Genomic DNA, 15440 nt, shown 5'->3' on the forward strand with positions numbered 1-15440 from the left:
TTGTTTAATAAATTAATTTTTATACCATAATATCTTCAAATAAATAAAACGTGTCTATATTATTTAATCTATTAAAACAATAAAAGATAAGGGAGGTGCGGAAAGAAAAATTTCGGGGAGGCGTAGTAGCATAAAGGTTGGAAACCGCTTCATTAACACGTAGTTTGTTTTGAAATCTTGAAACCGGACTATAGTGAATCTGCCTTTTACGAGGTATTCTTATATTATAAATATATAATTCAAAAGCACTCTAAAATAAACAATCCAAAAAACTACATAATCATGTTATATTTAAGTAATAGCAAAGCAGTAAGGGTCAATATTTTTTTTGAAAAAGTCAACGAATGAACAAAAGTATTTCCTAAATGCCTGAAATTTTAAATGTTTTCGTAAATCCTGCTAGCCTGCATTTAATTAGTTGTTTTTAAATTTATATATAATAATAGTAAAATAATTCTTAAAAAAAAATCCGCAAAGTTCATTTTTTTACGAAAATTAAAAATCGAAACTTTTATACAATGATATATATTTTTTATTTGATTTAATCATTATTACTTGTAGAATTTGAAGGCTGAAATATCCCGCTCTAAACATATTATTTCCGCACAGTCCTTTTATCAGAACTAAACTTTTATCTAAAGACTCTTGAGATTACACCTTTCAAAATATGTATATAAATTAATTGTATTTAACAATTCTGATATATATAATCTTCATCAATTGTATTTAGCGAAAATCGACATGATCTTTCCAGCCAACCCAATACAACAGGATATGTAAATTATATTTTTATTTATGTTTTAACACATTTATTGGTCAATTTCCTATATTTTACTTTAAATATTATCATCAATTCATTATAACCTTTTTTACATAGCGACCACGGGTGGAGTCGTAATACTGTGAGAACCTCTCTCCAGCATCCAGGGCCGGTGTTTTCACAATGCAGATTGTATGAGCAAGCTCTACGCTTCTTCTACGTGTGTACACTATCACTTTCTCTCTCAATCATCGGTGCGTCATTTTGCGTCATGATGCCCCACTTCTTTTGACTCTTCAGCATCTTGCCAATGAACATATCCGGTTCCAGCACTTCTCCGAGATTTGATTCCGCCTCGTGCTTCATCGTTGCCCATCTGCAGTAACAAAAAAACGTGTGTTCTGGGCTATCGTCTTTTTCGCAATACCTGCTTCCTTGCTATCAAGTGCAGGTACTTGCTGAAGCACCTGTGTCCGGAAAGCGCTTGGCTCAGATGGAATGTTGTGTCGCTGTGTTTTCTGGAAATCCAGGGAAATATTTCTGGGATGAACCATCTAGTCCAGGCTCCTTACTCTGAGCTATCCCATGGCAGTTCCCTTGCTCACTCCTATCTGCCTCTCACATCTCTCTCTGTCTAATTCATTGATAACCTGCGACGGTTATAAAAACAATAAATAATTAGTTTTAAAATATATATTAATATATTTTCTATTCTTGCAGAATGCAATTATAAATGGGATTATCATATTCCTTACTTGAATTTTTGGATATTTAAACAAAGGAATTTGTTGGGGTTATGTTGGGTTATTTAAAAACGAAAATTATCATATCATAAATGCTATGTTTCTTTAATATTCAATATCTTTAAGACTCTTTGTTGTTAACAATGATAATTACAACAGTCTGAGAATGGTTTATATAATTTTTTGGGATACCTTTTGGAACCAAACGATATACAGCTAAAAATAAATATAATAAAGGAAAGTTATTTTTAATTTTATGTTCTTACTTTTCATAAGAGATTGATCCATTGTCATTACATATTATTTTAGAGCAATCTACATGAGTACTAATTTCTTCACCATGCACTAAAGAAATTTGAAATCTATTTGAATAGCATGTACCTGGACACAAATAATAATGTTTTAATCATTAACTCTATTATATAATTTCATATTTATCAGGATAAGGATAATAACTACCGCAAAGGCAGAGTGCCTTTTGAACATCTTTGGTCAACTATAATGATGTACTAAAAAAATCTGGGAGCGTCGGTCATTTATACTTATATTTATCAGAATAATCTTGAATTACCCTTTTTTTCATTGCCTTGAAAAAAAAGAGTTGAATATGGAAGAATTCAAAAGCAAAATGTCTTAACACTATAAACCTGAACCTTGTTTGTTTTATACCAGTCCCAGGAAAACCAAAGGACTGCTGAGAAATATCGGGTAAATATCGTGCATATATAAATATGACTGGAGAATAAATTATTCAAAGATTTTGATCAAAATACATCAGAAATATTTTCAGAGCACCGTGATCATGAATAGACATAAATTGTTTACTAGCATATTAAATCACACATTAAAGAACTAACTATACATTTACTTAACAACCATAAAATAGGCTTAGATGTTTTAAACCGGTCAATTTAACAGAAAGATTTAAGTAAATTCATCTGCAATCAGATTAACTTTTTGTTCATACAGAATAGATTGTAAATAAAATTATTACGACAAGTAATCCAAATAATTATTTAAAGAAAACATTCCTCCTTGGTCTACTGAATATCACAAAAAAAACAATATTATGCCGATAACCTTTCGTCTGGAATCGGGAATGCAGTAAATAAAAAAACAAGAAGAAATTATGAAAATTGTCAATTAAATGTAGAGATAATTTAAAATCTGAATTCAAACAAAATTTCATAAATTCTCTTAAATTATACTTCACATAATATCTAGTATATTTGACAGCAATTATTTTCTAACTTCAATTACCTAATATTAATCTATGATTCAATATATTTTTTATGCAAAACATCTGATTGTATTGCATTTAAATTTGATAAGAAAATTGTTGTTGTTTTTTCCATTTAAAAACGTAAATCATAATTAAAAATGCATTTTTATTTTATTATACGTAATTTTCAATAGCCCTCTTTATTTACAAGCTGAAGTACAACATTCTGGGTAAGGTTTACTTGGGTCTTCGGGACACCTTCTACCATTGATAACTGCAAGTCCGCATCTAAAAACAGTATTATATAACATAGACAATTCAGTTTAAATTTTATTGCTCCTACCTTTCGTAAGTGACACTTCCATCTGAATTGCATATAATTTTACTGCAACTGTTAGGAGGCTGCCTAGTTTCTCCACTCAACATAGTAATTTTAGATTGAGACGGGATGCATGTGCCCTTAACTATAGAAATTAGCGTGTTTGATTACTAACTAGTGCATGTAATATTGTATTTACCAGCATTAGGATTTCGATGTTCATTAGCAACAGCGCAAAGGCCGACTGCCAAAGAGCAACTAACTACCAATAATATTTTGAACATCTCTACTGAAAATTATGATCAACTAAAATATTTTCAGATTAATTTTCGCTTATATACTTATTATTATCTGATTAATTCAAATAAACAACAAACAAATAGATACTACTCACGTCAGATCAACTCTGAAAAAATGAAACATCACAGATACCAAAATGTTTGTTCGTTGAAGGTTATCAATTTGATATGTGAACATTTCTTCACAATAGACATATAATAATAAAAGAAAATTTATTATAAACTTAAAAAGAATATATACTAAGGAATATTAAACATATTTTCTTTATATTAATATTATTTCCCATTAGCTCCATCTCATATAATTAAATTTGAAATTTGAATAAAATAAAGGAACCACCAATGTTTGTGTTGTTTCTTTTTGTTCTAAAATAGTTATCATATTTTGAAAAAAACAGAAGTAAACAATTGTACAGTCATTGATCAAATTATTTGAATCATGAATCAATTAACAACAATTAAGCTATAATAATTATGTTTTTATTTATTTTATTACCATTGTTGCAGAAAGCAATTATTAATGGGATTATCATATTGTTAGTTAAGTAAAATAATTTCAATTGTTTAAATTCTGTATTTATCATTGTTCATGACAATCATAATTTCAATATTGTGGCAATTTTTTTTTAAATTATTATTAAAACAATCTATCATCTGACATAGATATCAAGCTTTATGAATGTGGTAAAAAAATATATAAAAAAAGGACACTATAATACTTAATGAAGAGATGATCCAGCAACCCTACTTCACATATACGATAATTATTTATGCACTTGCAAAAATTGATTTATTGATTATTAAAATCGGTTTGGTAAGTCTTTGGTAATTTTCCTCAGCGTTCCTGGAATCTCTCTTTTTCCTGGAACCAGTTTTCGATGTTAATAAGGCTGGCTTGGAGCATTTGTGAAGCAGTTGTTAGATCAGTGTGCGATGCCAGGATTGCAGTGTCATCAGCGAACGTAGCCACAGTGACTTGTTGAGATGTAGGCAAGTCCGCCGTGAAAAGGAGATATAGCAAGGGGCCCGAAACGCTTCCCTGAGGGACTCCAGGGCTGATCGGTCGTAGAGTAGTCATTTCGTCATTGTGTTTGACCTGAAAGTGCCTCCCCGTTAAGTATGATTTAAAGATGAAAAAATATAGGTGGGGAAGGCACTTCTTAATTTTGTATAACAGCCCCTTATGCCACACCCTATCGAAAGCCTGAAATATGTCCAGCAAAGCAGAGGAGCAGTATCTCCTCTCCTCAATACTTCTGATAATCTCGTCCACTACACGATGTACCTGCTCCACAGTACCGTGACGTTCACGAAAACCGAACTAGTGGTCAGGTATGACATGGTTTTCCATTAGCCAGTGTCGCCAGGTTTTCCAGGTTTTGGAATAAGAATAATCTATGCAACCGTCCACTGTACTGGGAAAATGCAAAGTCTTAGGATGGCATTAAAAATAAATGTAACATTCCTCAGGACAGCAGTTGACATCTGCCTCAGAACTGTAATTAAATCATAACCTGGCGATTTTTTATATTTCATCCATACCGTATTATCAATTCAACCTCCCTGACTTTAAATGGATATTGGAAGCGACATTTGGAACGGAGACTTCAAGAAGCGCGTTATTTTGCGCTCTTCGTCATCACGCAGTTGTGATGGGAACGGTTGGAAGAACTTAACGAGGTGGTCGTCGAATAATTCCGCCTTATCCCTATTGCTTCTTGCCCAAATGCCATCTGGTTTGCAAATTGGTGCTATAGTCTGCTTAGGTTGTTTTAATTGTTTAGTGGGTCTCCATAGGGAATAGTTAGTTGCTTCCGTTGGTGTTACGCTCTGGATCTTTCTTAATCTCCTTTTTTTCCTTAATTAGATTGGCAACACTCGCTGTGCAGTTATAAGTCACTTGACTTGTAGGGATAGTATGTGAAGCACTCGTAGCAACTGATTGTATGGAGGTAATTCAATCTTCAACTGCACTTTCCAGTTGTACCTCTGTTTTCAAACAGATATTAGATCTCTAAAGTGTTCCCAGTTAGTATGCTTATTAAAGATTAGTTCGCGTCTGAATTGACGCCATTAGAGTCAATATAATGGGAGAATATAATGGGAGAATTGTGGCAACTAAAAACGAAATGTAATTTCAAAATTTATTTTATTTTTCACTTATCATATCTCATACTTTTGATACTTATTCTAACATCATCAGACAAAACACCATTATCTAGACCAAAGGTTCCCAAACTTTTTTGTGTCGTAGACCCCTTGCCATATTTTTTGGTTTGGGGTAGACCCCCTACTTACCTGATATTGATTTTTTGTAAATTTATTATTTATATTGGGACATCTTTATAATTATTAAGATCTTTGCTCTGAGACTGCGCGTATGCTTGTAACAAGATGATACTGGTATATCATTATGTGCAGGTTTTGACAAGTTTAAAATGTATTGCGACCACAAAACGAATGCCTACAACCTATAACTTACACGATTTTATAAACTTATAGAATATTTATTTTACTTCACATGTACTTTTATAAATAATGTATATGTCTTTATATTATAAGATAGTATAATGTAAGTAAATAGGTACTATCAGTGTATGTTGACATCCACTATCGTGGACCCCCATTTTCATTTCATGGACCCCAATTTTTTTTTTTCGCTGACGTAGACCCCTTGCAGGTTGTCATAGACCCCTGGGAGTCGATATAGACCACTTTGGGAATCACTGATCTAGACCAGTGTTTCCCAAACTTTCGACATCTGTGTACCCCTTTACAATTTTCGTAACACTGAATACACCTCGTTAAAAAAAAATTGCATCCACTTTAAAAACAATCAAACTATATTTATTTTGTTCTTTTTTAGTACATAAACAAAAAATAAAATAAATTCATAATAAAATAAAAGTTATAACATAAATAATATTCATTATAATCAATGAGAAGGACGAAATTGTTTTTTTGATATAACTGATTATTATAATTTGCTTGACTAATTTTAATCTAAGATGCGGTTTCACATCCAAAAGTCTGCTGCTTTGACTTAAAATTTACAAATGTTTAAAAAGCAATGTCACATAGATATGAAGTAAACTGCTTGTTGCATCAGGCGTAGTAGAAGCCCGGAGCAGCGTGTTCCGTTCCTCAGGGTCCAAATAACTCAAATAATTATTAAAAGAAAACATTGCTCTGTGGTCTACAATAGACTAAATATAAATTATTCTAATCTCACAGAATACCACACAAAATGCAATATCATAACCTTTCATTTGGAAACTTATATTCAAGAAATCTAAGAAGAATGACTCACTTAACGAGGGACGTTTCGCATAACGAGTGACAATGAGAAGTCCAGCTATATCATTTTTAAAAGTTGTGCACACATATTATGTGTATTTTTGAATATATTAACTATCTTCGATTTTCTTTGTTATCTTTGTTTAAAGCGGATACGATACTTTGCTAACATAATTTGTGTTTGCTGTTATTGCAAAACACAATTGTATTGTGTCCAACCACTATGTATGCTTAGTAATATAAACAAATATAAACTCACTTCACCGTGTCTGAATTGGAAAACAGTTCCTGGTGTTAGTGGTCATTCTAGTTGCATCTTATTGTTTGTGATCACAAAATTTACAAACTTGTGTTCAGACAGCGTAATTTACATTAGTTTATTTGGGGAAAACGTGTTTCACTATACGAGTACAAATCGGGAAATTTTGGAACGGATTAAATTAGTTAAGCGAGGTTCCACTGTATACATAAATTAAACAAATAAGTAATTAATTACATAATCTATATTATTCAATATATTTTTATGCAAAACAGAAGTTATTGTATTCCATTTAAAAATGTAAATTATAATTAAAAATGAATTTTTTTTTAATTTTACTATAAGTAATTTTCAATAGCCCTCTTTAATCACAAGCAGAAGTACAGCATTTTGGATAAGGTTTACTTGGGTCTTCGGGACACCTTTCACCATTGATAATTGCAACTCCGCAGCTACAAAAAACATATATAACATAATATAATTCAGTTTCAATTTTATTGCTCCTACCTTTCGTAAACCATACTTCCATCTGAAATGCATCTTATTTGACTGCAACTGTTATAAGGTTGCATAACTTCTCCACTCAACATAGTAATTTTAGAACCAGATATGATACATGTTCCCTTAGCTATAGAAATGTTCGTGTTTGATTATAAACTAGTCTATATGATGTTATATTTACCAGCATTAGGATTTGGAAGTTGAAAAGCAATAGCGCAAAGGCCGACTGCCATGCAGCAACTAAATACCAATAATATTTTGAACATCTCTACTCAAAATTAACTGTGAACTAAAATATTTTCAGATAAATTATCGTTTATATATGCTGATTATTATCTTGTTGTTTCAAATAAACAACAACAAAATGTAGATAAACCAGCAAGATTTACATATTTTACCCTCGTCAGCTCTTGAAAATGAACATTACAGATACCAAAATATGTGTTCCTTAAATGTTATCAATGTGATATGTAAAGAAATAGGAATAGACATATTAATTTTGTGTGAATATTTTATTTATATAACTACTTATTTGAATAATATATAATAATAAAATTTATTATAAACTTTAACAAAAATCATATAACTATATACAGCATTAAGCATTTCGCTTAACGAGCAAAATAAATTGTAATAAAAATGACGTTTCGCATAACGAGTTAAGAGGAGAAGAGAAATCCCGGATAGTGCGCCTGCTACATTATTTTCAAAACCTGTGTACACATATTATGTGTATTTTTGAATATCTTTCACTATACACATATAGTATATATATATATATATATATATATATATTCCATCTCTACTGAAAATTATCGATGAACTAACATATTTTAAGAAATAATCGTTTATATGCTTATTTTTATACGGTTGCTTGAAATAAACAATATATTATTAGATAAACAAGCAGTATTTGCGTGGTCTATTTGTTTTGGACAGGAAAAAAAATAGTTCTTGAAACATGAAATAACACAAATATGTGTGTTCCTTAAAGGTTATCAATTTATATGTGAATATAATATATATGAAGAAATAGCAAGAAGCATATTCAAAATATGTGATTATTTTATTTATATTAATACTTATTTCAATAATATATGATAAAGGAGAATGTATAGTAAACATATTAAAATAAGCAAAATGAGACATTTTTGTATATTTTTTCTCATATTTCGGACCCCAAAATTGGGAAAATACAGTAAATATTTTGAATAAAATATAAAACCATTAATTAATGTTCTTTCTTTGTTCTCAAATCAGTGTCATAACTAAATAATCTGGCAAGATACAAATATACAATGATTAGGACTAAGTGCATATTTTTGGTCACCAAATGCAGTAACTGTGAGGATTGCTATGTAAATTAAACTTGAGGTTAAGAAAATAAAGAATGTACTTAACAGATCGTTCTCTTTGATCTTAACTCAATAATATCATTCCTACTATTTGTAGTGATTCTTGTCTTGGATTATTATTATTACTACATCATTCTTGTCCATCTGATAACGATGTCTACAGGTATTGCAGAGATATTTGGATAATATATATCAACCACACAAAATACAACAATTTTAAATATAACAACCAAAATGTTCTACCAATTTTTAATGATATTGTTTCAAAATAAATTAAACCTCATAGAAAACATTATATTTATAATAAGAATACTAATATAGACCAATTTATGTGTCAATCACATTAAATAAAACTTACTAAATTCTCTTTATTTTTTGCAAGAGTTAATTGAAATTACGTAGCTTTTTATAAATTCTATACTTGAAACACCGAAGAAATATAAATATATTAAATTATTTAATATAAAATTTTGTATACCATAGTGAAATGTTACATTTTAATAGTTAATCTTTGATCCACATGGACCATTAAAAATTTCTAAATAAATAAGTCACAATAAGAAGCATACACTTATAATTAATTATAAGAATTATATTTTATGTTTTTTGGTCTATAATAAATACTTACTTTTAATTGTTACTTATTGAATAAAGAATTATTATAATTCTGTTGAAATAATGTATCGATCGGTCACAAATTATACAGTCGCACGTATTTTGCATTTGAAATAATTAAAGAATGAAAATGAAATATCCCCGACAATGTCGACTTCGAGCGGAAATATTGAGTTCGCAGCGAAGTATGGAGCAGAATTAGAAACGAGAGCGCTCCTCTCCGTTAATTGCAAAACTATATTACACATAATAATAAAGATCTGCATTCATAATTATTGTAATAAAATGTGGCAAAGGCGAAAAGAATTAATTTGAAACGGGAAAGGGTGCTGTTGCGTGCACGGCAAGACGGTATAAATAGTGAACGCAGTCAGTGCAAGAGCATCAGATCAGCTTCCAACATTCAATATGAAGGTAATCAAGTGATCGGTGATCACACTACAACTAGACATTTTTAATTTAATTTATTATTTTTGTTTTGGAACGTGTTTAGGTTTTTGTTTGCATGTTGGTCTTCTCGATTGCAGCATCTAATGGTAAGTAGATATTAATTTTTGGGATAATTTGATTTCATTGTTTTCATTATTTAGCTGGATTCATCGGCGGAGGAGGAGGAGGAGGTGGGAATGGTGGATGGTCTGGCGGCGGAGGCGGCGGCGGCTGGAACGGTGGCGGAGGAGGTAAAAGTGGAGGTGGCGGCGGATGGAGTGCAGGAGGCGGCGGCGGTGGTTGGCAAGGAGGCGGCGGCGGTGGTGGCCATGGAGGAGGAGGCGGCGGCGGTCAAGGAGGTGGAGGAGGAGGCCAAACCATTAAAATTATTAAAGTAATTGTACCTTCCGGAGGAGGAGGCGGCGGAGGTGGACATGGAGGTGGTAATGGAGGTGGTTGGCAAGGAGGCAACGGCGGAGGTGGTCATGGAGGCGGCGGTGGAGGAGGAGGATGGCAAGGAGGCGGCGGAGGAGGATGGAGCGGCGGCGGCGGTGGAAACGGAGGCGGCGGCGGAAGCAAGTGGTGGTAAAAACTCAACAATTGTTTCGATCAAATAGGCAATGGAAACATCTTCGAACTGATTTATTGAACGACTTATATCATCTACATATATCATGTAACATTTATCGCAAAAAATATATCCATAACTATTTGTAACCAATAAAATCAATTTTAATACAATGCTGCTCATTTATTGAGCCTTAATTATTTATTATCTTCTCATCACAATTCAAGCTTTCAACAATTGAAGCTCTAACTACGCACAGTAATCTATACATAACTGTTAAAAGCCTTTTAACAAACAACATTTAACGACTAGATTAATAAACAATAAATAGAATAAATACGTGAAGTATTATTAACTAGTGCTCATCCATTATCTTAGTAACAATACTGTAGTATGAAATCTTATATCTGCATTCAATCAGAACTAAATAAATACTTTCTTATATTTTAATTTATTTATAGAATAAAAATCTATAATTTATATTTCAAATAAAAATACTTAATTACGTACCAACAAAAAATTTAAATTAATTAACTCATATTGCAAAGTCTGATAGAAGATGACATACTGTATGTATAAATCCCCAAAATATAAGGGCTTAATAAATCACGCTAAAAATATGACTTAATCCATCGACATATAAATATTTTGTATATATATATATATATCTTACTTTATCAACCATAGTGTACGAAGTATTGTCATTTCTTGGCACATTGAATTTTTCCTTATTTATAATATATATCATATATTTTATCAAATAAATAAAAATAAAAATAATCTTAAATCTATTATTTGTCAAACTCACAGTCATATCTTCGTTACCAGTATAATAGAAGAATGCTTTTGTATCATATTTCTTTTCCTTTTGTAGATAAGCTAAAAAAAACTAACTTCCTCATCGAACGGTATCAATATAATAAGCGTTTCCCTTATTTCTTCTCGGACATCTGAGCAGCCTGCCTCCTTAGATCGGAGTGTATGCATGCAGTCAAAATAGTTCCCAAAAGAAGCATCGCGGACATAACTACATTCGACCAAACATCTCCAAGACTGTAAAACAATTCCGAATATACAATAGTGAATATGATGCCGAACAATTGCGAGCCGGCGTTGAGTAATCCAGCAGATGTTCCTTCCGGTTCCGGGTAAGTCAATTCAGCTGCTAATTCGAACCCGACCGGAAGCAAACCAGTCATGAAGAACCTGAAACAATGCATCGCTTAGAAATGGTATTAGCCAACATTGAGGAAATTAATCCGTACCCTAACAAAGCCGCTGTAACGTATACAACAGCAATCCCTTTGTCCAAAGTGAAGGTAAAAATCACCATGCCAACTAGAGAAAATGCATAGACAACTAAGGTTGTTTCTCTAAAAGAAATAATTTGGTTAACATTTGTGGTAAAACATGTATGTGTATGTATTACTTGAATTTGTGAAACTTGTCCAAAACGATGCCGCATACGACCGAACCGACCATTCCGGCACAGACAATGACTAGACCTATTCTACCGGCGTCCTCCAAAGCTCCCTAAAATTTCAAAGGCAAAATATTGAAAATATTCGGTTACATTATGCAATTTCTCACCTCGTAATGCTGTGTAATGATTTGACTGAGAAGAGTCGAAATTGCGTAGAATACTCCTACATTGATTCCGTAAGCCGCCAGCAAGAGGACGTAAGATGAATTCATCATTAACTTCTTTACGGAAATCAGGAAACTTTCACTCTCTCCATCATCTTGAGTTGTTTGAACTTGGGCAAATGACGGTGGAGTTGGCGGTCCGTCTTTGAAAACTGTAAAATACATCATTAAAATAGCATTCAAAATATTGTTCCACATGTAAAACATTAAAGAATAAAATGATCTTTTATAAAATTTTAACATTCCAATTTACAAAAACTAATAGATAATAATCTACAATTTATATAAAACCGCTAAATGCATAATTATTTATTATTACAAGTTATAATATTTGGCCAGGATCTATTTCACAATTTATATAGTTTAATGATGCTATTTTATATAATAATTATCTATAGCAATGGTTTTCTACCTTTTTTTATTTCACAGTATAATTGAAGCTCACCTGAAGATAAACTTGCTCTGCATAATTAAATAGTGATATTTTTTAATTATGAAAAAAATCGTGATTGAAGTGTCAAATTATATAAATTATCTATCATCAAGAGTTTCATGATCTTGGTATTATATGGAATTTAATATTAATTAATAAATATAGAATAATAAATTATTTTAGCATATTTAGTTATTAAAAAAATATCAGAAATTATATAAAAATCATTTGTAATATAGGCAACTAAATGTACAATCATGTTTATTGAATTTATTATATTACAAAGAATAAGATTGGTATTTTATAAAGTTTATAAGATACTAATATATATTATAAATTTTCAATCCCATTAATATCCATGTCAAATGGACATGAATTTAAATAACAATTCATGAGATATTAACATAGATGGAGAAAATAAAACTTTTGTATATTAAATAATATTTTTTTACTTATAATAAATATATAATTTTGTGTACTAATTAATATTCAATAATTTTGAATAATCTTAATAATTATTCAATATAATTGAAAGTTATAGGGAAGTATTTCAAAAACAGTTCCCTGAATTTAGAACGGTTTTGAAGATTCGAGGAAACTCGAACAAGCGAGCTTACTGAAATATTAGCCCTGAATACCGTGGAATGAATTCACGCCAGAACAAATGCGCGATAAATTTGCGTTAGTCTGGAATTAATGTTCCTTTTGGGGTAGATGACAAGAAGTGCTTTCGCGCAAAACCTTTCCATTTACCGCATTAAATTTAATCTCGAACAAACGCTTTCCTACCTAAATACAACGTTTAATTACATATATTTAATAATCGTCGTTGTGCCGCTTCCCAAACATCTGATAACGAAGTTAACTGTTAAGAGAAAGTGGAAGAAAAAGGAAAATGCCAGTTTGTTAATAGCCGATGCATTCAAAAAGCGTTTTTAATTTGCGCAAAACAAACGGCTTTAATCCTACTGGGATTAGAACGAACAACAACACGGCAGAAATAAAAAGGATGCAGAATAAACGAGGTCTGTTAAAAAAAGGCGAAGCAATTAAACGGAAACGCAAATGAATTAAATAAAAGGACGGGGAGCGTTAATTTAATCCGGAAAGATTTGTGTGCACGCTCCTACCGCCCTTCCTGTAAAACGGCACAACCAGATGCACGGTACATTGATTCGTTGCATCATCCGCAATCAGTGTTGGTTGTTCTACTGTTTCAGTGATGTAATATATAAAATATACTTACATATCAAAATAAGAATTAGCAGCACTGTTGTAAATATGGCCATCGCTATAAACATCACGTACAGATCCTTGGTGGTTTCCTCAACGCTCGTTTCAATCTTCACCAACATCGGAGGCAACAAAAAACCAATGGCAACGCCAAGCTGAAAAGAAATAATGTTTTAAATTGATAATTTCATAAATGTTCTTGTTCATTACACTCTTAATTTCATGCTAGAGTTCTATAACACAGAGATACGTTTTGTGAGAAGGTAAAATTCGAAAAAAAAAAATTATAATCTTTCCAATAAATTTAATTATTATAAAACTGTATATAATTAAACCGAAACCAACTTAAAACTGCTATAACTTTCGAACCAATGATAGTTGATTTTATTGTTTACAAGCCTGCGGAAGCATTTAAATTTTTTTGAAAAAAGTTATCAGTGATGGAATTCAAACGTAATTGTGGATAGCCCAATTTGAATGGAAAACCAAAAGTGCCTATTGTTAGAGTCCTCGAACACCTTAATATGAATAAATCTTTCGTCTTTCTTAAGTGGTTCGTAAAGTTAAGAATCGAATTGAATGAAATCTACGAGGCACTGGAAGACAAATGGTTACTCAGCTGAACATATCGAATATAACCATGCAACAAATACTAAAAAACGAACTCAAAGGAAAAAGTTCCAGAAAGGACAAGATCTCACCGATGTTAAAAAAAAATTAAACTCGATGGAGCGAATGAACTGTTGCGCTTGCTGCGTTCGTGCAAATACCTTGCCTGATGACAAAAAATTCCCAATTGAGAAATTCGTAAACAAACAAAATGGTCGAATTTACTTAGAAGAGAGGACAAGCACCACATTTTGTGGTAGTTTGGGAGGCTGTAACGTTTGGGAGGCCATGGACAACCAAACATTTCAGTTAAAAAGATTGGACGTTTCAAGGAGATTCTGCACCATCACACAAAGCACACGAAAACCAACAATGGTTGAGAGACAACTTTCCACACTTCATTAAGACTGCACACTTGCCTCCACGGTGACCAGATGCAAATCCGCTCGATTTCTCATTATGGGGCATTTTAAAGGCCTAGGTCAGCACAAAGAAATACCAGAGTATTAATGTGTTCAAGAAAGCCCTTCTTCGTGAATGGAGGAAGATTCCGCAAGTTCACATTCGTGCAGCGTGCGACCAACTCAGAGCTATAGTTCGCGCTAAACGCGAAAATTTGAAATAAATTCGAAAAATTTAATTGTTTTCCAACATTTTTTGCAGTTCAATTGGGCCACCCTGTATATCTATATTTTAATCATTGCAAATAGAATATTTTTAGTGGTTTGTGGCTATTAACTATAATTTATTGAACATAATGATGATTGTAAGTAAATGTTGTTGAAATATTTTCTATTTATTTTTCAAATATATTTTCAAGTGAATTTTTATATTTAAATTATAGTCCTATTTAAACTAAAGTACACATCATCTGTATTTAGGTTATAAGAATTTATTTAATTCCATGATAACAACGGTGTATTTCGAGTTAATCTAGACTTTTTTACAATCAACAAATATTACATAATATATGTAAGTAACATTAAAATTTACATTGACAAAAGATTATATTTAAATTAATCTGGATTTAAGGGCCCGAACAAATAGTTCGGGTTTCGAATAGTTTCGAGTTAATCTAGACTTTTTTACAATCAACAAATATTACATAATATATGTAAGTAATATTAAATTTTACGTTGACAAAAGATTAT

General features: G+C 31.5%; 2 protein-coding genes across 2 annotated transcripts; both read right to left on the minus strand.

Moving 5' to 3' along the window:
• Positions 1-2894: 2894 nt before the first annotated feature.
• On the minus strand, positions 2895-3344 carry LOC108561974. The gene is made up of 3 exons (XM_017920133.1): positions 3244-3344; positions 3069-3189; positions 2895-3013 (listed from the first exon to the last, which is right to left on the minus strand). Exons 1-3 carry the CDS (start codon positions 3326-3328, stop codon positions 2926-2928), a joined length of 294 nt encoding a protein of 97 aa, XP_017775622.1. The 5' UTR covers positions 3329-3344; the 3' UTR covers positions 2895-2925.
• Positions 3345-10867: 7523 nt separating this feature from the next.
• Positions 10868-13835, minus strand: LOC108561968 (uncharacterized MFS-type transporter C09D4.1; the record flags this gene model as incomplete). The annotated part of the gene is given in 5 exon segments (XM_017920125.1): positions 10868-11573; positions 11633-11740; positions 11797-11900; positions 11958-12166; positions 13694-13835. Coding segments are annotated over 5 exon segments (837 nt in total), but the record flags the coding sequence as incomplete, so codon positions are not given.
• Positions 13836-15440: the final 1605 nt, after the last annotated feature.

The sequence above is a fragment of the Nicrophorus vespilloides genome, unplaced genomic scaffold (genome assembly GCF_001412225.1).
Source record: "Nicrophorus vespilloides isolate i.1.1-1 unplaced genomic scaffold, Nicve_v1.0, whole genome shotgun sequence".
NCBI lineage: Eukaryota > Metazoa > Arthropoda > Insecta > Coleoptera > Silphidae > Nicrophorus > Nicrophorus vespilloides.